Source organism: Drosophila biarmipes, chromosome 3R (assembly GCF_025231255.1).
Source record: "Drosophila biarmipes strain raj3 chromosome 3R, RU_DBia_V1.1, whole genome shotgun sequence".
Classification (NCBI taxonomy): domain Eukaryota; kingdom Metazoa; phylum Arthropoda; class Insecta; order Diptera; family Drosophilidae; genus Drosophila; species Drosophila biarmipes.
This window is the reverse complement of record NC_066616.1, coordinates 21,454,767-21,476,408: the sequence shown is the minus strand read 5'-3', so window position 1 is coordinate 21,476,408 and position 21,642 is coordinate 21,454,767. Positions and strand designations below refer to the sequence as shown.

Genomic DNA, 21,642 nt, shown 5'->3' with positions numbered 1-21,642 from the left:
CTGAGCCCTCGATTGCAACTGATTCAACTTTTTGGCCAAAAACGCCACAGCGCACGGCGGCCCAGGCAAAGTCGACGGCGGCGTTCAGCAATGGCGGCAAGCGGCAACATTTACCAATACAAAAGCGGCTCGGCAAACGAGGGTTGAAAGTGCCCGTGTGTATATACGCACATGTATCTGGAGGATGCGGACCGAGGGATTCGGAGAGTGTTGCAACCACCTTTGTGTGGCGCAGCTGCCTGCGTCGGCGTCGCCGTCGGCTGCGCTGCCCCTCGGAAAACGCCGACGCCGACGGCGGCAGAGGGCTGGCAATTAAGAAAAAAGTTTCAAATCTAATTTGGTACTGTATACAAAATTGTGCACTCGAGGCGGCGACGCGGCGTATGAGTAATGTGGAGGAGGGCGAGCACTCCGGACTGGCTGGCTCCGCGCTGGTGGTGGTGCGGTGCTTGCGGCTGTGGTGGTGGTGCTGCTTCAGTGCCTCAGTGGTGGTGCTCTGGTGGTTGTTTGGGGTTTCTTTCATTTTCTTTGTTGCCTTTGTTTCACAATTTCCCTTTTTTTCTGCCCCGCTGTATGTGAGAGCGCTCTGGGCTTTCGGCTAATGGAATAGCCAACCAAAAGCGTTGTTGTTGCGACCTCGCCGCTGGTTGGCATGGCTAACACGCACACACACTTCTGCACGCACTCAACTGACACTGTGTAGTGTGGCTTTTCGGGGAAGGGGAGCCACTACCTGAAGTTCCCAGACCCCTGAGCTATGTAGGGCTTTGCCAAACTAAATTTCCGCTTTGCTTTTTGGCACATTTCCAGCTGCCGCCGCTCAAAAATGTCTGAAGTGCGTGCTGAAATCCCCATGAATAAAATCTCCAAGAGCAGGTGCACAAATAATACCAGTTTTGTTTATTATACCTACATTATAATGCAGACTCATTTAATGAAAAATAATAACTTGCTTTTAAAAAGATTTTTATGAAACAATTAAATTGATCATTAAAAAGCATTTGGATTTTAAGAAAATAAGATGTTTTAAAAATTCAGTAGAAAGAAACCAAAATATATTTTCTTTATATTAAATCTGGAAAAATGAATTAAAAATTAAATTTTTAAACAGTTTCTGCTTTCGATAAGTTTTTTATTCTGTGTAACATTTATTAAATAATCACTATTTTAACGATTTCTAAACTTGTCAAGCACTAAAATTACAATGAAGTGTTCCCAATTTAATGTTAATGTTGTTAGTTTTACTGAACACCTTATGTTTATTGTTTTAATCCTGCTTAAGGAAGCAATAAAAAAGGGTTACCAATAAAAAATAAAGAAATGAAAACAATATAAGTAATTACATTTCGATATAAACTTGTTACATTAAAGTATTTAAAAAATAATGTAAAAGCAGACATTTATTTTACCTAAGGAGTCCTTTATATAATGTGGTTGGTTCCCCGCTGCGTTGAAATGGGGGGTTTGTTATATTTCCTTTTTTAGGGAGGTGGGCGGCCCCGACCTATTGGAATGTTACAAAATAATTGCAATTGAAACAAACTGAGCACGAGGGCCGAGCAAGCGAGACAGTCGCGTGTGCGAGCGGAGCAGCGACATTGCGCGCGCCTGGAATTTCAGAATCCGCCGGAAATGCTCTGCCTCTTTCTCGGTTTCTCAGTTTCTCTGGGCTGCTCTCTGAGAGACTCGCTCTGTGAGAGACCCCGCCCACAAAGGAGGAGGAGCCACAGTGCTCACACACACACTGGGAAAATAGAAGAACATAAAGCGGCAACAATGTTGTACAAGTTGGCCAAAAGAAACAAGTTTCCAGTCTGTCTGTGTTTGTGCTGCTGTGTGCTTGTGTGAGTGGCCTAAGGACCTCCACACACACTTACGGAAAATAGGGGCAGTTCCAGTTCCGCTGACGTCGTCTTTTTGGCCCGGTCACAGTTGTTGGCAACAGTAAATGGCCAGAAGTTGCTGCCGTGCGTTGATGTAGCTGCCGCTGTTGTTGGTGTTGCTGCTACCGTGGAGCTACTGGTGTTTTGCGCAGGGCCAATTTCTCGCATTTTAACTTTGTTTAAAGTACGCCTATATACACACACGCACACACACGGAGACAGCTGCCCTGGGTGGCCACTTATAAAGTGTTTTTACTGCGACCAAATATGCAAATTAGTTGAGCAGCGCTGGAGATGACAACTTACTCGGTTGTTGTTGCTGCACAGAGCGAAATATCTACAACGTTTTCACATTTTCTTTAGAAATAACAGTGTATAGAAACCATCTTAAATTTAATAAAAATCGAACAATAAAATTGTACATCCTAAGAGCTTTATACTTGCAAAAATACCATCTATAAGAAATGCTTTTGACTTTTATTTTATTATAAAAGTAGGTTTAAATATTAAAGAAAAATATTTCATCAATGAAAGTATATTGTAAACTTTAAAAAAATTAAATAATTATTTAAAACTTATATTACAACACCCTTTTGTTTTCTGTGCAGTGTCGACAACAAAAGCTGAAACATGTCCATTATGTCGTCGGCTTGGCTGGCTCTCTTCACGCTTGAGCGGCCCCTGAAGGCGGAAGGGGCGGGTGAGGGGCTGGCGGTACGCAGGGTGGAGTAGGGGGAAGGGCGACAGAGAGGGGGTGAACTGGCGGCGGTCCAATACAAACAATATAAGGCGCGCACACAGTGGCACACAATAATAATCAACAGCCAAGGCAACATGCGCAGCATGGCAACAACAATGGAAACGAAATCAACAAAAATCAAAGCAAGAAATGGAAATCAATCAATTGAGATTGGAGGAATTATAAATGCTCTGCAGAGCGGGAAAAACATACAGATACAGATTGATTATTCTAAAAAAGGGATAAGCTAAGTACCAAATAGTCTTGTCAATACTTTGTATAGAAGGGTTAACTACAATCTTTTATAAAGTCTTAAAACTAACCTAAACCAGTTTATAAGATAATCAGATAATCATTAAAAAGGACCGAGATTTCCTTTGTATTAACTAGAATATTATATCATTTCATTACGAAATGGCCCTAAGGTTTGATATTATCCAGCTCAGGATTACCTTTAGTAATTTATTAATAATAAAAAAATCTTGTGAAATAAATACTCTGAAGGGTATTTAATATAGGTAGTCCCATAAGAATTATAAACTGCCTGATCGAGTAAAGGAAACGCTGGTCTTGGGCCTGAATCGAAGATACGCATGGCGGCGGTGTAATAAGTAGCCGTTGGCTGGGCCCTCGACGAGGAAAGTTGAAATCACTCCGGGATCATTGCTACTTTACTTAACCCAGGTCTTGACTCGGCCACCACATACCTCCAGCTCGGCACCTCAGCGCTCTTTTGATGACTCCGACGGGTGGACATCTCAAGTGGCCAACTCGACTGCTTCTGATTCAGTGGGTAAAAACGGGCAAGGTAGGGCGAGGACCTGGAGGGGGGACAACGGAAAAGTGCCTTAAAATGTTGACAAATATTTAACATGCAGTGGCCGCAAAATTATTTGATCAAGACCCCCGAAAAAAAGTGTATACAGAGAAAGATCTTTTCACCCAAACACACATGCGGATGGAGATATTGTACAAAATTAAAACTGAAACTTGAAGACATGCGGCTAATGAGATTTCCTTGCGTCATTGCCCCATTCATACAGTTCGATTGCGATTTGTTTGCTTTGTGTTTGGGTTTTGGGTTTTGGATTGGTTTCTTTTCGGTGCCGCGACCCCAGGCCAATATTTGAGCAATCGCTGGAGTCTCGATTGTCTCTAGTTCTGTGTGGAGGCCTCGCAGAGTGGCTCTTTCATGGGTTAGCCAGGTCGGAATGTCCCCCCCCAGCGCCGGCCAATCTCCCCTTGGAACTTGGAACTGTCAGCGACAGTTGGCCACGAACAATGCAGGCGACGGCGGCACTCCAAAATGGACAGGGTCGAAAAAAGTTAATTTAATTTCGAGTGTGTGCAACAATTGTCGTGCGTCCTTGGTCCTTGGTCCTGCGCTTATCCTTTTCAGCGTTCTCCGTCTCGCTCAGCCAACTCGAGAATAACAATCGCAGATACAGAAACACTCCACCGCCGCGCCCGCCCATTTGCATATTGTTTTACAAGATTGCAGGCTTCGGCAGGGCTCCTTCGACTTATCTTTGACGCAAAGAAAATCTCATTAAATAACTTCCTGCGCTTTCAAGTCCTGCCAGCATCCTGTGACAGAGACTCGCCGTCTCTCTCGCTCCTCGGCAGGACCAAAAGCTGAAACTTTGAAGTCTCATGTATTCGGATTCGTTCAGCGAGCCATGAAATTACATTTTGCTTTTCTTGCGGCGGAAGTCTTCCTCTGGCGGAAAAAGCCAAGTAAAGAAGCAAGCACCGACGACCGGAAACCCAGGGAAACGTGAAATTTTGTTAAAAGTTCAAGGAAACTTTGTGTGCGACTGCTGGGCTGCCATTTTGTTAGCCGACATCTCTGCTGGCAAGTTGCTAGAATTGTGTTGTGTCACAGGCAGATGCAAACAGTTGGGGACAAACAGACAATAATTAAGATTTTTTTTAAATATATATAGATAATATCATAACTCTGAGCTACTGCTAAGGCCTCAGCAATGCAAGATAAAATCCCTAGATGCCTATATTTCCTTAAAGGATTTGGCCTACAGTGTCCTCTCATATGACACACGCCAAATGGAAAAAAATGCCCCACATCATATCACATTCTCGTTTCGAGTCCCAGCCGGAAACTCGAATTTCAAACAATAAATGGCTCGAGGAGCTCACAATTTATACAATATTGCGAATTCCGGCAGCCATACATTTGACACCTTGAGCAGGCCGATTATGTAATCGTTAACTGCAGTTTTCCTATCAAAGTCCCAGCACCAATGCCACTTCCCATTCCCAAACCCTCGGGTAACTTGAGATACCCAACAGATTCGGTTCCTGACTTTGGCCATTGACACGCTCTCAGGGTGTTAATATAATTTTCACCCAACACAGCCTGTACACATATATAGTTTGTATAATTTTCCTAATAACACAACAAAAACAGAATGCCGGGGGAGAGAAATTGAGAACTCTATAGCGAGGTAGAGATGGTAATCATGACCATTGTTTGGGGTACTCGCATAAACACTGTTTCCGATTGCGACCCTCTGTTTTTTAACCCTGCCATCTAACCCTCAGTTAAGGACTCGCCTCCTCTGAATCGTAATAATAGTTGTGGAGAGCAGTACGCCCCTTTGAGGCAACTGTTATTAGTTGAGGGGCGCGTGGTTCCCAGCGAACCGCCGGGTTTACATACTCGTACAGTGCTCGAGATCATCCCATGGTAATGACATCCCCCTGTCGCCCGGGGGCCGAATTTATTTCGGAACTCGACGGCCAGCTGTGAATTTTATTTGATTTAATTAAATACGATTGCATGGGCCTGCATAATGGCCGTCGAATTGACAGTTGGCCACTTGGATCGCTCCTCACGGCCATTTAAATGGGTGAAAGCGCCCGGTGACTCCTGTTATCAGCTTGGGCTACGTGCGTATGTATTCGAATACATATGATAATCATACATATATGGGGAAATTAAGTTTCTTGTAGAACTGATAAGTGCAATGTCATGCCGAAAGGCAGAAATTTTTATGTATTTATAATCGAGTTTTTGGTACAGAAAAATATAAATAAGCATTTTTCAGAAACTAATTTAAAGACAACAGTTCTTAAAGACAAAAATCACTAATGGTCCACTTTCTAAATTGTATAATCCTATTTTCCAGGTTCTTTCTTCCCACTTTAACAGTTTTAAAATGAATATTTTTTCTAATGGAAAACCAACTCCCAACAACTTTAAGTGTAGATTAAACTTATTTAATTAGCTAGAGATTCATTATAGTTTAGATCTTATAACCCTTAACTTATTGTTCTCAAAACAGGAAATAATTTTCATTTGAAAGATTGAGCGAGAGCAGATAAGTTACTGCAGGTGAATCACTATCAGCAATGCAAAGCCTCGGTTCAACACACTGGTGGAAATAGAAAACCTGTGAACTATCTGGAAATCTATTCAATAAACAAGTTAATCAGGAATCGGGTTTTGCATGGCAAATAGAGCTGAGCAAATGCTCGACTCGAAGCCAAGTCTGGGTTTCGTTCCCGAGTTATCAGCTGTGGGGAGAAATGCAATCGAACAGAGTGGCCGGGAACTGGACTGGAGAGATAAGCGGGTGAACTCTTGGCACAGCGCTTCTGGGGAGAGCATAGACACATAGGCATCGACCGATCCGCGATTGCCGATCAGCCGTAGCTATAAAGCCGGGCTCTTACCCGTCGGCGCTCCAGTTCAGAACTTCAACTACACCGCGATCGTGCAACTATATTTCACTTTTCCACTATGCTGAAGTATCTCATCGTCGCTCTGGCCCTGTGCGCTGTGGTGTGTATATTAAATGTGTAATATAGTATTTCCAGAAATATGTCATCGAGGAGAACATCTCTGGCTTAAGATGTGTAGTTGTTTCATTAATTTAGTGTATTCAAAATATTACACAAGTGAAAAAAGTTCTGTGTATTCTTATCAGAAATCAAACGCTTTCTTAATTTTAAATTTAAATAACTATAATTAAATTATAAATACATTGTTTTATGTTTTCTAACTATTTATTAACTCACAAATGCAAATTTCCTAACATTCCCTATGATAATAATATAAACAATAAAACATATACATATACATATATGTATTTCCATTGCCACATTGTCTGCTAATTTTGCAACTCGTAGCTTGCATAATTTAAAGGCTTATATAGGCCAGTCTAGTTACTGGTGAAAAACTGAAATATATAATTCCGAAATATGTTTTGTTTTAATGAAAGCCGGGGATTTACAGATATACCTTGAGAGTAAAATATTCAGTAACGTGAAAGTCACGAAATGTTATTGCAAACTCGCCAGATAAGATCATTAGGTTTTTAAAATAGGTAATAGTTTAATTGGAAAGTTATTGTTGTTATTAATTGAGGTATCTAGTTACAATTGTTTTTACAAATTTGATTACGAATTGATAATAATATAACTCTCTCTTCTAAAGGCCCACGCCGATGAGTGGACGCCCAAGACCGGTGAGCAGATCCGGGCCATCCGCGTGGAGTGCCTGAAGGAGACTCCCCTGAGCAATGAGCAGATTGGCCAGCTGAAGAACCTGGTGTTCCCCGACGAGCCCGATGTGCGCCAGTACCTGGCCTGCACGGCCACCAAGCTGGGCATCTTCTGCGGCCAGCAGGGCTACCACGCCGACCGCCTGGCCAAGCAGTTCAAGATGGACCTGACCGAGGAGGAGGCCCTCAAGATCGCCGAGAGCTGCGTCGACGACAACGCCCAGAAGAGTCCCACGGACGTGTGGGCCTTCCGCGGCCACCAGTGCATGATGGCCAGCAAGATCGGCGACAAGGTCAGGGCCTTCGTGGCGGCCAAGCAGGAGGAGGCCAAGAAGAAGGCCGCCGCCTAAGGATCCCATAAAGTAGCCCCAATAAAGTGTGTTCATCTCTTGTGCTGGAATGCAACCATTGGTAGATAGTTTATTGTTTTCAGGCTAAGCAGTGCAACAGGCAAAACCACAATACAAGTGCACCGAACTACGACGACTAAACAACTACTGAGCGTGTGGGTCTACAGGGGGATTGGGGACTGGTGACTGGTCGGGTACTGGCTCCAGGTCTGTAGATGGCCTTTAATCATCCCCGCCCTCGGATATGGTCTTCATGGCCACATTGATGTGCTCCACCAGCGGCAACTCGCTGTCCAAGGCTGGGTTGCGGAAGCTCTCGAGGAAGTAGCAGGTCTCTGAGCCGCCGGGATTGGGGAACTCCTTGGGCAGGAAGGAGGGATCCCGCGGCTGCAGGTCGAACTCAAAGCCCTCGTGCTTGGTGAGCCAACTGAGAGATGGGGAGAAAGTTATGAGATATTTCCAAATTTAGGTAGAACAAAAATCCCCCCACTTACTCCTTGGTAGTGGGACTGACGTTGATCTTGAGCGCCTCGCTGCCGGACTCGAACTTATTGGCGATGGTGACGCTGTGCCCGAAGAGGCAGTACCTGGGCATCTTCCTGCCCACCACTCCGGCCAGAACCGTTCCCGTGTGCAGGCCAATCCGCATTTTGATTTGCTCCCCATCGTGGGTGATGTGCTTTGAGCAGGCGTCGATCATCTTGAGGGCCATCCATGCCACCTTGTGAGCATCGTAGATGGAGGCCCGATGGAGGCCACTGGCCACGCAGTAGGCATCCCCAATGGTCTCCACCTTGTAGACATCGAAGAAGTCACAGAACTCATCGAAGTCCTTGTACAAACCCTCCAGCATGCTGATCACCATGAACGGCGTGGCCCGCGAGCAGATGCTGGTGAAGCCCACGATGTCGCTGAACAGGATGGTGACATCCGGATAGGTCTTGGCGTCGATGGAGGAGCCCAGCCAGAGCTTCTCGGCGATCTCGGCGGGGAAGATGAGGTGCAGCAGACTGACGTTCTTCTTTCGCTCCTTGGTCACCGCCGAGTTGGCCTCCTCGATGCTATTCTTGATCTTGTCCATCCGGCGACGCAGTCCATCCTGCGCCCTGGCCTGCTCGCCCACCAGGATCACCTCCCTGGTGGCATCGTGCAGTGGAATATCGGAGATGAAGAGACCATTGCAGGTCAGGCCATCCAGACCATCGAGGAAGGGTGATCCAATGAAGAGCAGCGAATTCGATTCGGGGCAGTGCACCATCTGACCCTTGATCTCCAGCCCACTGGCCGGGAAATCTACGGCTCCCGGAGGATTCTGCAGGCCAATCAGAAAGGGTGTATAGGTGCGCCGCACAATGTCCCGGAACTTCATGGTCAATCCCTTGGGGCGCTTGAAGTCAAAGTAGGTCGTCGCCTGGCAGCCATATTCCGCCATATACGGCTTGTACAACTTGCTGAATCCCCTGCCCAGCTGCACCAGCTCCAGTTGCTCGTTCATGATGAAGTGCCAGGGAAACATCTTGCAAAAGCTAGACGAGTTCATCTGCAGATCGGAGGCGTTGCTGGAGTTGGTCCGCTGCATCGTTTCCGGAATCGTCTTGGGAATCGTGGGACGACCCATCAGCATTGTCTGGGAGTTGTCCTTGACCAGCGAGAAGAGATAGCGATACCGACGGGCATCTCCCTCCACCGGCTCGATCTTGATGTTCACATCCACCTTATACAGCATGCGGGTGAGGGCCTTCAGGGAGCCCAGGAGCAGCCAGGCGATCACCGGACGCTCCGAGGTGAAGATGAGCTCTCCCTCGCCGGCACACACGAAGCCGGTGTCGGTCACGTCCTCCTGTTTATCAAGAGGATGTAGTATGATATTAAATAATATTATTAATGTGGTTGATTATGGCTTACCTCCTGCAGCTTCAGCACATCGTAGACGCCATCGAGTGAGCCCAGGAACTCCTGGAGATCGGTGCCCAGGCAGCGAAAGGCCCGTTCTATGATGCCCGTGCAGCAGCAGGTGATCAGCTCCTCGCCGAGGAGCACCAGGATCTCGCTGGCACTCGCCTCGTCCATCTTCAAAAGCAGCTCCTGAATGTCCGCCAAGTAATCGTAGTTGGCGCAGCTCTTGAAGGTCTGCGGATCCAGTTTTCTAAACGAGATTAGGGGTTATAATAAAGTCAGTTCTTATTTTAATGGCTTGGTAAATCCCAATATAGTTGAACTTAGAAATTTATTTATTAAACTAGCATATTGTAAATGATCTTTACTCACAGCTTGTGAATATTGGGCCAGTTCTGGCGGTACTTGGCCACCAGGGAGGTGACTGCCGTGTTGAGATCCTCGTTGGAAGGCGCCGTCAGGAGCTGGATGGCCATCTGGAGGTGCGTGAGGGTCAGGGCGTCATCCGACAGCTCCTCGTCCTCGAGCGCCCAGTGGCCCGCGGGCTCGGCGATGACCGAGGGCTGGCGTGACAGCGAGTCCGCCCGCCTGAAGAAAGGACACGCCATGTCGCGTGTTCGCCAAGCTCTATTCGATCTATTTCGGGGATTAAACAGGAGGCAGGGTATCAGTAGCAGTATTCAATTATTGACCACAAGTCAATTTCCTAACAAGGAGCTTCAATTCAAAGTTACTTCCTAATTGGATGCAGTTGCCATTAAAGTTTTTCAATGGCTTAAAAATACATTTTATTGATTTAAGAACTGCCAATACGAAATAAAAACAAATATTGGCCCTTTTGTTGCATAATTAACACCCCTAAAAGTATCTTTTAGCTTAGCAATCCCCCACTGAGAGCTTTCAATAAATCTAAATGAAATTTCTAACTGATATGTGACTAATTTAATGGGTTTTCCTTGGAGATTCAACCATTGATTCGATGTGTATCGTGCCTTTTCCGCCCGGGGCTTTTCTCTGCTCTTTTCTCAAGTTCAACGTGCACTCGTGTGAGGGCTGGCTGGGTGGTTCTCTGCTACGTGCACCACCCACTGGTGGCCCACAAAGGCCCATGTCCCTGCAGTATCTCGTGTGCCCCACTCGAGTGGCTTTCCTCGGAGGTCAAGTGTGTGCCAGTCTGTCTTTCTTGGCAAGGCTCCCACTCTTGCTTTCTGGCCCGCCGCATTACCATAATTTAATTTTGCATAATTTAAGAGGTTCCCCCTGGCCCAATTCCATTCCCCGCCAGCTGCTCCTGCCCGATGTGTGTCACACTGGTCAGCTTTAATTTTCACCACCTCCTCCTTTCTGTACAGGAGTGTGTATTTGCTTACAGGAAGCGAAGCCCCCACGGATACACAATTTTCCAGCACTTTCACAAGGTTTTCCCGCTTGTGGTACTCGCACGCTCAAACTTAGCATACTTTTGGGCACTCACTTACTTGGTTTATAATATTTAAATATTTTTCACTTGCTCTTTTACTAGATTTTCACTGCGTTAAGGTGGTGGAAAATTGTTGTGGAAATTCTTGGACAGCTGAGGAATTCTTTGGCACGCCTGAAAAATGCCACAACTCGAAACGGAATGAACTTTTGGCCAAAATAAGGTGGCGAAAAAGTCTAAGGGCAGCCAAGCTTTCCGGAGAAAGCTTTGCCAAGTGAAAGTGTGCAGAGATTGTTGCATTGTTTTGAAGATACAAAGAGAGCGTCGGAGCGATTGCGCATGAGTATCTTGCGGATTCAGTTTGATGCTGTCTAGCAAGCTTTTCCCAACGGTCACTTCTCAATTAACCTGTTGCGTGAGCAGCGCTCTCCAGAATTGCCGCTCTCAACGCAATTGCAAAGGTAGAAAATAATCAATCTGCCCTCCTGTATCTGTATCTGTATCTGTAGCGGCAGCGGCAGCGGTGGCCAAGTGTATCTGCAGAATGCTGCATATGCTGCACACCACATGTCCGGCAGAAAACTTTTCACTCTCCAGAAATCGGAACGCTTTTCAGCGTTTCGCCCGTCCGAGTCCAGCGAATCGAAAATGTATATGAAACGCGTACGCCTCAGTTTATTGACGTTGGCCGCCCGTGCGCAACGTGTTCTTATCCATTGTTTTCATTTCGGGGGGGGCTGCCACCACATAGTTTTTGTTTATTTTCGATTCCGCGCTCGCATCGTGTGAAAGTGCAGCTTGGCTAGACTTTTTTCTACGGTCTGCGGTCCCTAATAGTTGTAATTTGCACTAATTACGGCGGCGATGAACGATTTCGGGCAGTTCGTAAGTGACTCAGGTTCTGGTTTCCGACTCGGGGTCTTGAGTTTCAGTGACATTCTAGATCCAGCTGTATAAGCATAAATAACATAGTATCATATATGCGTGAGTGCACTGCGGATGCTTTGTCTAATCGCAGAAAGTGGGACTATAAAAAGAACACAAAGCTTCGTCCTTGACCTTGCACATCTCTCAGGTTCTCTGGAGCACTCTGAAAGCTCCTGCACCGAAAGTGAAAGTTTGAAGGTTCTTCGACACCCCTCAACCCAAACAATGGATAATGCCATGCAAATTTACATCTCCCCAAAGCCCATAAATGTTTGACGAGGACCTGGCAAGCCAGCCCCAAGAACAAGTGGCATAATCTAATCAGCCCCGAAACGGTTCGATTTGCTTAATCACTTAGTTTGGCTGTAGTTTGGACCTCCAAGGTGCGATTAGCGATAATCGCTTGGGCTATTTTGAGTCCAAGCAACATGTGAAGCCTAAATATATTTCAGAGTAATTTTTAAGTAGTGGGCAATAAATATTGAATGTTCTATAAAACAATGATTATAATAATGATCTACCCAAATCTAGAGGAATAATGGATAAAATTAAATCCATTTTAAGACCCTCTAAAGTGTACAATTAAAATATAAAATCATACTAAGGGTTAGGATCAGAATTAAATTGAAAGATTTCAAAATATACAAAATATTTTTAAATACCTTACTATTTATTTTTTAATTTATTAAGGCTAGGGCGCAGGGGCCCAAGTTGGTGCCATTTTTGGTGACCCTAGTCCTGTATTTCTCGCTGGTCAGGAAGGATCCCCAAGGCGAGCTATGGACCACAGTGCTCAAATGTCTACCCATAGTGGCTCTGATGTTCTATGTGGTGGCCAAAGGAATTTCGCTCAAAAAGGGGTAAAATCTATGAAAGCTTTTTGCTATATATTTTAATTTTCATATTATTTTCACAGATATCGTCGCTCGCTGTGGATACTTTTGGGGCTGGTCTTTTCCTGCGGTGGTGATGCCCTGCTCAATATAAATCTTTTTCCCTTTGGAATGATTTCCTTTGGAGTGGCGCACGTGTTTTATATAAGCGCCTTTGGATGGAAGCCAGTAAAGTGGTTCATTGGATCGGTTCTCTATGTGGCCGTCACGCTTTGTAAGTTAATACATTTCTAAAAAAAAAACTTAACATCATTTTGTTAGTTGAATTCAAAATACTTCCCTTTTCTATTAGTAGTCAGGAATACTATAGTTTTTCTTTTAAAAACACATTTCCTAGTTTAATTTTCCCATTTCCTTCACAGTTGTGTACTTTGTTCACAAGAACCTGGACGAGATTCTCATCGTCGGAGTGCCGATCTACTGCTACCTGATAACCACAATGCTCTGGAGATCCCTGGCCCGTGCTGTGGATTCCAGGACCTTTCTCGCCGTTTTCTGCGCCGTCGGAGCCATTCTATTCGTGATCTCCGACGCCCTGATCGCGGTCACCATGTTCGTGGGCGTGCCCCTGCCCTGCGCCCGCCTCCAGATCATGGTTACCTACTATGCCGCCCAGTTTGCCATTGCGCTGAGCACCGCCGACGACGTTCCTGCGCCCCAGCGATCCCTTCGCAAGAAAATCAAGTGAGGGCAGTGCCGAATGCTCATCTATTGGGAACCCATAGACAACATGAACGCAACCACCAAACTTAGTACTTCCAAACCGTCTAGAGTAATGCCATTTACGTGTGTTTGTTTCCCCATCCCAGTAGCATAGTGTAACCAAATATTTGTTCCGTTTTTTTGGTGGATGTGGAAACGGATCTTAGTAGAGTTTATTAGATGTTTGTTGACTTCAAAAGTAATAAATCTATTTAAATTCACTTCAGTGTGTAAAATATTTATTAAAACCAATCTTTGTACAGCATTAAAAATTTTCATTAAAAAGGCTAATCCTAGACATCATTTTCTGCAACTACCCAATGAGCTAGTCATCGCTGCTGTAGCTCTCTTCTGAGGTCGAGTCCTGACGAGCACGTCGCCCGCGTCCCCGCGCAGGAGTCTTCTTGGTGGCTGCTGGCTTTCGGCCACCTTTCTTCGCTTTGGCCGTCTTGGTCTTATTGACCTGACCTTCGGGAGTGACTTGATCACCGGGTTGCGTCGCACCATCAGGATTGACCTGCAGGCACTCGTTCAGGCGGTTCTCGAACTCGGTGACCACAGCTTTGAGCTCAGGTTTGGCCAGCTTGTTGGTGTTGCTGATGATCAGTTTGAAGGACTGGTAGACCTCGTCCACCTGGACCTTATCCTTAAAGTGCTGAATGTTGTCCATCAGCTTTTTCACCGCTCGCTCGTTGTATGTGAGCAGGCCGAGGCAGAAGGCGATGTCGCGCCATTGACGCTCCACCCGCGTCACCGGGAAGCGCAGACATAGCTTCTCCACCAGCGTCTCGATCTGTCGGTCCTTTTGGATGAGTCCCAAGATGTAGGACATGATAATGCGGTATTTGTCCTCATCCAGGTTAAGATTGATATCGCCCAGTCGAGAGATGATATCGGGCAGAACGTTGTACAGAATGTTGGACTTGTTGGCTATCTCCTTGAAGAACTGCTTCGTGATATTGCGAATCTCCTCGTTTCCGTCCACAATGCAAAGCGCCATGTCGGCGATTTGGCCCTTAACGCGAATCATCTCATTGAGGATCAAATGGGAGAGCATTTTGACGGCAGTCAGTCTCAGTTCGGTGTTCGATTCATGCAGCTGAGCGTAGAAGTGACCCGTCCATGGCTCGATAATGTTTGGGAAACGGAAAGTGAGATCCGAAAGACCCACCACTGTGTTGCACTTGATCCGGATGTTCTTTGTGAGGTTGAGGATGTTCATTAAGAAGCTCATGTTGGACTCGCAGAACGTGGAGGACACGGTCATCAGACGGGCCAGTGCCAAGGTGGCCGCCTGCTGCAATTTGGGATCCTTGAACTCCCCGGGTCGCTTGCAAATCTCTATGATAAATGGCGCTAGCTTAGATAGCAGGGCATCCGGGTTGTACAGCAGCATATCCTCGCAGATGCCGTGAATCTCCTCGGCAATGTTGTCCTCGGCAGTGGCACCCACCAGATCATCGTCTGGCTCCTGCTGCGGCTCCGCCGCCACTCCCGACAGTCTCTTGCGCACCTCCATGGCTGACAAATTGAGCGTTCGCCTGGCTGCATTTTGTGAATTTCCCGACTGCTGATTTCTATTCTTACGCTCTTCCAGCGCCGTCAGCTCATCGCGGTACTTCATGTTATTGTAGACGTCCATGTCGAGGAAGATCATCTCCTTAATGGTCATGTAGCCGATGCAGAAAACCAAACGGGTGACCAGAAAAACGGGAATCAGATTGCCCTGCGTCTGGGTTAGGCCGTCAGTTTGAGTTTGGGTGGGATTAAGGGTCTGCGAGTAGGGAATCTCCAAAGGCTGCGACTCCCGATTGTTCTCCTTATCCGCCACGTCTGGGGACTGGATCAGTGCAGTTCCCTCCTTGACCATCCAGCTCTCATTGAATCGCTTGAGCAGAGTCACCACCAGTTGCTGGGCAATTACATCTGGCGCTTGGCACATCCTGTAGAAATACTCGAAGACACTCATGGCCAGATAATCGAAGTCCGTTAAGTTCTTGTGGAAAAAGAAGTCAAGGAAGAGCCGCGTAATTTTTTTCACAAACTCTGCATCGCTATTCTGGCGCTTGTAATACTTGGCGTTGTTATTCGCATCAATGGAGTTAACCAGCAGTTGCAGGCAGGAGGTGAAAATGCGCGGATCGCGACGAACGCGCTCCCCGGTGGCAATATCCTCTATGATGCTGGTGTTGGCCGAAACAATGCTGGCCTTTGTTTGCGAGGCCATGATCAGGAGCTGGAGCGACAGGCGAGATTCGTTGGCGGTGGTGCCCTCCAGTTTAAGGGTGAAGCGCTCGAAGAGCACTGTGATGACTGCGGCATCGATATCGCCACCGGCCACCCACTCGGCCATCAGTGACTCCAGGGCAGTGTAGTGGCCGTACTCGATATCCGAGAGGAACTTGGACAGGTTCTGAACCACCCGAATGGCGTGAGCACGGCCCGTTTGGTCCGTGGAGAATAGAACGCGCTTGTAGGCATCGGACACGGCATCACGCTTCTCCTTGTCCGAGGACCAGACCAGCTGCAGCATGCGCTGCATTCCCGACTCCGTCCCGTGAATTCCGAACATGTAACCAGTGGTAAACAGGTCCACTGCCTCGAAAACGTCCGTGTTCGTCTTGGACATGAGCAGCTCGTGCAGTTTGGGGAATGCTGAAGTCATAAGCGTTGCGAAGTCGATGCTGTCCTTCAGGAACTGCACCGTTTTGATCTGCTGAAGCATTTCCTCGCTCTGGAAGTGAAGTTATGTTGAGTGATTTACCCCTTTTTGCTAGTGCCGATACCTACGCTCTGTTTAAACCCGGCAGCCAGCAAGTGATAGCTCTTTAGCAAAGCCAGCAAATATACGCAATGCTCATCGTGCTTCAACAAGGAGCTAAAAGGGCAACACATTTAGTTCACAATTTAGAAATCTCTAAGGGGCAACCTACCTCATCGGCTGATTTCCAGCCAGATAGTCCACTTTTCGCACTAGTACAATAACGTCCTTGTAGTTCTTTTCGCGCATCAGCGGCACGATCCTGTCCATCAAGGTCTCGTCGGTCTCCTCCTTGTCGAACTGCATGTCCGGGACTGTAAGATCACATTCGACTTTACAAAATATCATTCAGTACTATACTAAGGAGGACTCACACTCGGTCAGATTCGCCTCTATGCAAGGCAGAAGTTCGGGCGCCAGGGTGCCAAACTCTTCGTTGAGCCTCTCCGCCTCCTTGCGCTCTTCTTCGAGCACCTCGTTTAGTTTCTCCATGGCCTGTACCTCGTGCTCATGTTTGGCTCGCAGCTCATCTAGGGATAGTTTACTGGAATAGGGATTGCTCTCCAGGGCGGATTTGATAAGCTGCATGGCGGCTCGTCGCACCAGCGAACTCTTGTCCTCCAGTCGTCCGATGGCCTCGTCCAGCACTCTGGTCAGGAAGTTGAGTGGAATGGCGTGCTGCACTTTCAAGTGGTGCCAAATGCTAAGGACTTTGGAGCGGACATGAGCAGATACATCCAGGATGTGGGACATCAGGTGCTCGAGGAACTCGTTGCGCACTTCCTTTAGTTCCTCGCTAAGGTCTTCCGAGGTCAGCTCACTAACAACCGTGTCTCCAATGATCTGCAGCACACAATTGCGTAGCGTGTGCGATTGGCAGTCCAGCAGGTCATCTGCCATCTTCTCCAGATGCGGAATGATCAGCGAGGGCGCAATGTTGGAGAACTCCGCCAGGAAATTGGAGAAGTGCTTGGACACCGTTGAATCGGAGCTATCCAGCTTCAGGACATCCACGATGTTTTTAATGAGGATCGAGAAAACCGAGGAGATTCCGTATTCCTCATGCAGCAGTAGAATTCCTGTGGCCACGGAAGCGGCTGCGTGCTCAGTGCCACGCAGGATCTGCAGGATGCGGACAGGGAATGTCATGGCCTGGTTGAAGCGTTTAATCGAGGTACCCAGAATCTGGAAGATTGTGTCGAAGACATGCCTATTGTCTGGTCGAAGGGGAAGCATCTCCAGTGTGCGGTAGCAGATGTCGCACAGCAAACTGTGGACGGCAGGGATATACCAGATTAGAGCAATAAGACATAAGGTGAATACGTACGATATGAAGTCCTCCTCGGCGACGGGCGGGCTCCAGAGCTTCTCCAGCGGGCACTGGAGCACATTGAAGAGCTGCACAAGGAACTTCCCTCGTTTGGCGTCCCAGTTGGGAAACTGCTCCAGTCCCTCCGCTTGTTTAGCCCGCTTTTTCTGGACATTGACCTGCTGATCACGCTGCGCCTGCTGCACACTGTTGTTGATCTTCTTGACGGTGCTGACCTGGAGGAACAGCGTCATCTTGGTCAGGTTCAGGTAGCTTTTGCGCTGCTGGTTGGACAGGGGCTCAGTGGCCGTCAGCAGGGGCTGCAGATCCTGGAACAGCTTGTCCACCGTCAAGTACAGGAGGTCAAAGGACCTCATCAGGTTCTGTGAGGAGGCGGCATCCGAGCCACGGGCCTCGAGGATCGAGTAGTACAGATCGAAGTGCTCGAATATATAGAAAGGATCGCCCTGGTGCACTTTGCGCTTGCATTCTGTGGAGAAAATAGGTCAGGCTGAGGTCCCCACAACTGTATGCATTTTAAACAGCAACCGCGAAAACGGACACTCACCTTGAAGTTTCGCGGGAATATCGGCGCTGCCGAATATCTCCTTCACGTAGTACTGGTCGCCACTGGAGTTTATGAGGTCGGAGGCGTTCAGGGGGAGGACGAACTGGAAGTCGTGCGATCCCTCCATCACAAGTACTTTTTCCTATATCTGCAAAATAAAAATTCTGTTTCTAAAAAGTAGCGTCGTCGATAGAGATGGACGCATTCGCCGCCAAAACGATTGCATGTAATCGGCTATCGGTTATTCATCAGTGTGACCACAAAACACTTAAAATGAGTAGGGGCACTCAATGTTAATTTTAGTTTAAATAAAACCATAAAAAATTTTAATTTCATTTTGAGTTAAGACTATTTGCTGTGAGATGATAAATATGTTTTTTAAAAATAATTTTGTTCACATATGCAAAAACAATATTCGATTATATTACCGCATTAATCAATCATTTCAGGAATCCCCCTAAGTCACTGATGTGTGTTATCGATAGTGCTATCGAAAGTGGCTCATCTCTACCATAGACGCCGAACAAATTCCTGCTGCATTGTGTTAAATCAGTTTCAATTTAAAATTAAACAGCGTTTTAACAAATAAACCCCTTACAAGAACTGACAAAATGCGTCCGCCAGAGTTCAAGCTTACCAACCCGCCGGAGGACCTGATCTCCGCCGTGAAATTTGGCCCCAAATCGAATCAGTACATGGCGGCGTCCTCCTGGGATGGAACTCTGCGGTTCTACGATGTGCCGGCAAACCAGATGCGCCAGAAGTTCCTGCAGGATGCGCCGATCCTGGACTGCGCCTTTATGGTAAGGTCTAGCTAGACACATTCTGATCCACCCTATTAAACCTTGATCCGCAGGACATTGTGCACGTGGTCAGTGGCTCGCTGGACAACCAGCTCCGTCTCTTTGATGTGAACACACAGACGGAAAGTGTGGTCGGTGGCCACGAGGAGCCCATTAGATGCGTGGAGCATGCCGAGTACGTCAACGGCATCCTTACGGGCAGCTGGGACAAGACCGTTAAACTGTGGGACATGCGGGAGAAGCGCTGCGTGGGCACCTTCGAGCAGAGCAACGGAAAGGTGTATTCCATGTCTGTAATCGACGAGAAGATCGTGGTGGCCACCTCCGACCGCAAGGTGCTGATCTGGGACCTGCGCAGGATGGACAGCTACATCATGAAGCGGGAGTCCTCGCTCAAGTATCAGACCCGCTGCATCCGCCTGTTCCCCAACAAGGAGGGCTACGTGATGTCCTCCATCGAGGGCCGCGTGGCCGTGGAGTATCTGGATCACGATCCCGAGGTCCAGCGCCGCAAATTCGCCTTTAAGTGTCACCGAAATCGGGAACAGAACATCGAGCGAATCTACCCGGTGAATGCCCTGAGTTTCCACAATGTCTACCAGACGTTCGCCACTGGCGGATCCGATGGGATTGTCAACATTTGGGACGGTTTCAACAAGAAACGCCTTTGCCAGTTCCACGAATACGATACCTCCATCTCCACGCTCAACTTTAGCTCCGATGGCACCGCCCTGGCCATCGGGTGCTCCTATTTGGACCAACTGTCAGAGACGCCGGCCACCGTTCCACATCCGACCATCTACATACGCTATCCGACGGATCAGGAAACTAAGCAGAAATAAATGCTTTCATTTATTTGATTATGCCGTTAATTATACACGATTTTTCAAAGTAAGCTACTGTTTAATAAGTACCCACATAAGTTTGCCCACCACAATCGCAAGTTCTATAAAACTCATGACGGAGGCCCCTATGTAAAGACTTATTATGCCGCCAAAGTTGGCCAGTAAATCTAGGTTAGTGTACTTCAATTTCGTTATGATTTTGGTCATCACACGTTGGCCATAATAAATCTGGGCTTTTATCAATGTATCAGTGGAGTTTTTTGGGCTGTAACATCAGCAATTTTCATTAGCTGTACGTTAAGAAGTTGCATTAAGGACTTACTAAACCAACTTGCGCACATTGAGCGTCATTTCGTACTGCCTTGAGTTGCAGTTATCGGGGCAATCACAAAAATGTCCTCGTCTGGAGTCGTTAATGTACTTATGCTGGTCGCCCATTTTCACATAGCTGAAGATATCGGCATTACCGCCCAGACATTCGGCATCCACAATTCCGCATTCACGAATGCCCTCTGAAAGGGTAACTAGAATTATGAGTAGGATGTATAAGGAATTATATTTCCCAATATCTACCAATGGGCGGCAGAAAAACTGGCGTGGAGCAGTTGCAGGTTTTCAATACGACCTGGTGAAGGCATACAACCAGACAATTTTCCCGATTATAGGGCAATGAAGTGTCCGGAAAGTTTGGTTTCTTTTCGTTCTATGGAAATATTATTTCTTAGTGTCTTGGGTTACTTGGAAAGATAAGGGTTCTCACATCAAAGTAGCAACGCCTCTTGTTGGGACTCATTTTATAGGTGTTCAGGGATGTTTCCCTGACCGTTGGGTGCACAGCCACAAAGTTCTCCGTATCCGGATAGAGATGGTAGGTCATTTGATTCGACCACTGACGCGGTTCCTTGATCATTAGCTGTTAAATACAAATGTGAGTTACATTTTGCATAATTAACTATATATTTACGTTCAGTCCGAAGGGCATTTCTACACCAGCCTTCACGAAGGGATAACTTGCGTTAATGGTGAACTTTAAGCCCGACTCCTCTCCTGCAGTGCTCAACTTGTGCGGATAAAACTTGTTGGTTATTTGCTTTTTCCGGGAGTGCTCCGAAATGAGGGAGTTGAAGACCAAGCACTGACCCTTCTCCGTTTGCTCCGGCACAAAAAGCCTGCAGCAATCATAGGGCGTTTCGTCGAAGACGCAGGAATCGGAGACAAACAGCTCATCACATCGATAGGCCACGAAGTTCATCAGCTGCCTCATCTTCAGGAAACCCATGGAAGTCAGATTCCTCTTGGCGAGATCCTTTGCCCTGTTGAAATTGGAAAAAGTAACTAACTCCAGGACAACGAGTAGTTGGCGGAATGTTTCCCGTAGCTCTGCATCCGGATTCTTCGGCATGAAACGGAACAAGGCAGCCGGAGCTCTCTGCCAGTTGACATGGCTCCAGGGACAAATGGCCACGGCTGGAAAATCAATGTGGTACACCGGCAGCTGGGTGGTGTCTATCAGGCTGACCAGGAGCTGTTCACTATGTCGATGTCTCAGCACCGAGTACAGGCTAAATCCAGTGATACCCGCTCCCAGGGCGATAATTAGCCACAGACAGCGTTGCCAAAGATGCCGCTCCCCGAAGACGTGCTGCATTCCATGGATGGACGAGTGGGCGAAGGAGCTGCGCAGTCTCTCCCTGTACGACATCCCAGGTGGCTTGGTTCTGAAGCGGAGTAGTCCGTGTTTTGGCCGCGGAGCCACAAGTTCTCTGGTGTACAGCAACATGATGAATGGCGAAAGTTTGTTGAAGTTATAGTTAGCTGAACAGGATTCCATTAGCTGCCGAAACTTTCTTTTGCTGGGGTAAAAAGTACGGGTTGTATCTAATAGATACTTGGAATTGCTGTGATTTATTCAATTAATACTCATAATATCATAGTAATATTCAAACAGATATGTTGGTGGTCTATTTTTATGTGGATATGTGGATGATTGGTGTTATTTATTATAATTTACTTAAAAAAT

At 47.0% G+C, this 21,642-nt stretch overlaps 6 protein-coding genes across 6 annotated transcripts; 3 read left to right on the top strand and 3 right to left on the bottom strand.

The window, feature by feature from the left end:
- The first annotated feature begins 6,269 nt into the window (after positions 1-6,269).
- On the top strand, positions 6,270-7,553 carry LOC108026354 (general odorant-binding protein 99a). Its single transcript, XM_017097261.3, has 2 exons — positions 6,270-6,427; positions 7,082-7,553. The coding sequence occupies exons 1-2, from the start codon at positions 6,386-6,388 to the stop codon at positions 7,496-7,498; spliced, it is 459 nt and encodes a 152-aa protein (XP_016952750.2). The 5' UTR covers positions 6,270-6,385; the 3' UTR covers positions 7,499-7,553.
- LOC108026353 (head-specific guanylate cyclase) lies at positions 7,538-11,006 on the bottom strand. Its single transcript, XM_017097260.3, has 5 exons — positions 10,873-11,006; positions 9,767-10,030; positions 9,404-9,644; positions 7,993-9,338; positions 7,538-7,925 (listed from the first exon to the last, which is right to left on the bottom strand). The coding sequence occupies exons 2-5, from the start codon at positions 10,000-10,002 to the stop codon at positions 7,721-7,723; spliced, it is 2,028 nt and encodes a 675-aa protein (XP_016952749.1). The 5' UTR covers positions 10,003-10,030; positions 10,873-11,006; the 3' UTR covers positions 7,538-7,720.
- Positions 11,007-11,493: 487 nt separating this feature from the next.
- LOC108026042 (lysoplasmalogenase-like protein TMEM86A) lies at positions 11,494-13,557 on the top strand. Its single transcript, XM_017096736.3, has 4 exons — positions 11,494-11,699; positions 12,432-12,601; positions 12,658-12,848; positions 12,997-13,557. Exons 1-4 carry the CDS (start codon positions 11,679-11,681, stop codon positions 13,320-13,322), a joined length of 708 nt encoding a protein of 235 aa, XP_016952225.1. The 5' UTR covers positions 11,494-11,678; the 3' UTR covers positions 13,323-13,557.
- On the bottom strand, positions 13,554-18,195 carry LOC108026376 (condensin complex subunit 1). Its single transcript, XM_017097297.3, has 6 exons — positions 17,975-18,195; positions 17,425-17,896; positions 16,472-17,367; positions 16,270-16,411; positions 16,127-16,214; positions 13,554-16,070 (listed from the first exon to the last, which is right to left on the bottom strand). Exons 1-6 carry the CDS (start codon positions 18,099-18,101, stop codon positions 13,662-13,664), a joined length of 4,134 nt encoding a protein of 1,377 aa, XP_016952786.1. The 5' UTR covers positions 18,102-18,195; the 3' UTR covers positions 13,554-13,661.
- Positions 18,196-18,466: 271 nt separating this feature from the next.
- Positions 18,467-19,869, top strand: LOC108026417 (mitotic checkpoint protein BUB3). The gene is made up of 2 exons (XM_017097345.3): positions 18,467-18,777; positions 18,831-19,869. Exons 1-2 carry the CDS (start codon positions 18,586-18,588, stop codon positions 19,617-19,619), a joined length of 981 nt encoding a protein of 326 aa, XP_016952834.1. The 5' UTR covers positions 18,467-18,585; the 3' UTR covers positions 19,620-19,869.
- Positions 19,674-21,560, bottom strand: LOC108026416 (pickpocket protein 19). Its single transcript, XM_017097344.3, has 5 exons — positions 20,587-21,560; positions 20,383-20,535; positions 20,196-20,325; positions 19,945-20,134; positions 19,674-19,887 (listed from the first exon to the last, which is right to left on the bottom strand). Exons 1-5 carry the CDS (start codon positions 21,451-21,453, stop codon positions 19,674-19,676), a joined length of 1,554 nt encoding a protein of 517 aa, XP_016952833.1. The 5' UTR covers positions 21,454-21,560.
- Positions 21,561-21,642: the final 82 nt, after the last annotated feature.

What these genes read in the sequence shown, in the direction of transcription:
- LOC108026354 (XM_017097261.3), top strand. Translation starts at nt 6,386, where the DNA reads ATGCTGAAGTATCTCATCGTCGCTCTGGCCCTGTGCGCTGTG. An exon ending in CTCTGGCCCTGTGCGCTGTG is followed by an intron (nt 6,428 to 7,081) that starts GTGTGTATATTA and finishes TCTCTTCTAAAG; the next exon opens with GCCCACGCCGATGAGTGGAC.
- LOC108026353 (XM_017097260.3), bottom strand. Translation starts at nt 10,002, where the DNA reads ATGGCGTGTCCTTTCTTCAGGCGGGCGGACTCGCTGTCACGCCAGCCC. An exon ending in TGGCCCAATATTCACAAGCT is followed by an intron (nt 9,645 to 9,766) that starts GTGAGTAAAGAT and finishes AATCTCGTTTAG; the next exon opens with AAAACTGGATCCGCAGACCT. An exon ending in GTCAGTCCCACTACCAAGGA is followed by an intron (nt 7,926 to 7,992) that starts GTAAGTGGGGGG and finishes CCCATCTCTCAG; the next exon opens with TTGGCTCACCAAGCACGAGG.
- LOC108026042 (XM_017096736.3), top strand. Translation starts at nt 11,679, where the DNA reads ATGAACGATTTCGGGCAGTTC. An exon ending in TGAACGATTTCGGGCAGTTC is followed by an intron (nt 11,700 to 12,431) that starts GTAAGTGACTCA and finishes TAATTTATTAAG; the next exon opens with GCTAGGGCGCAGGGGCCCAA. An exon ending in GGAATTTCGCTCAAAAAGGG is followed by an intron (nt 12,602 to 12,657) that starts GTAAAATCTATG and finishes TTATTTTCACAG; the next exon opens with ATATCGTCGCTCGCTGTGGA.
- LOC108026376 (XM_017097297.3), bottom strand. Translation starts at nt 18,101, where the DNA reads ATGGAGGGATCGCACGACTTCCAGTTCGTCCTCCCCCTGAACGCCTCC. An exon ending in GCCGAGGAGGACTTCATATC is followed by an intron (nt 17,368 to 17,424) that starts GTACGTATTCAC and finishes TGCCGTCCACAG; the next exon opens with TTTGCTGTGCGACATCTGCT. An exon ending in CTGCCGGGTTTAAACAGAGC is followed by an intron (nt 16,071 to 16,126) that starts GTAGGTATCGGC and finishes CTTCACTTCCAG; the next exon opens with AGCGAGGAAATGCTTCAGCA.
- LOC108026417 (XM_017097345.3), top strand. Translation starts at nt 18,586, where the DNA reads ATGCGTCCGCCAGAGTTCAAGCTTACCAACCCGCCGGAGGACCTGATC. An exon ending in TCCTGGACTGCGCCTTTATG is followed by an intron (nt 18,778 to 18,830) that starts GTAAGGTCTAGC and finishes CTTGATCCGCAG; the next exon opens with GACATTGTGCACGTGGTCAG.
- LOC108026416 (XM_017097344.3), bottom strand. Translation starts at nt 21,453, where the DNA reads ATGGAATCCTGTTCAGCTAACTATAACTTCAACAAACTTTCGCCATTC. An exon ending in AAATGCCCTTCGGACTGAAC is followed by an intron (nt 20,536 to 20,586) that starts GTAAATATATAG and finishes TGTATTTAACAG; the next exon opens with CTAATGATCAAGGAACCGCG. An exon ending in AGAGGCGTTGCTACTTTGAT is followed by an intron (nt 20,326 to 20,382) that starts GTGAGAACCCTT and finishes ATATTTCCATAG; the next exon opens with AACGAAAAGAAACCAAACTT.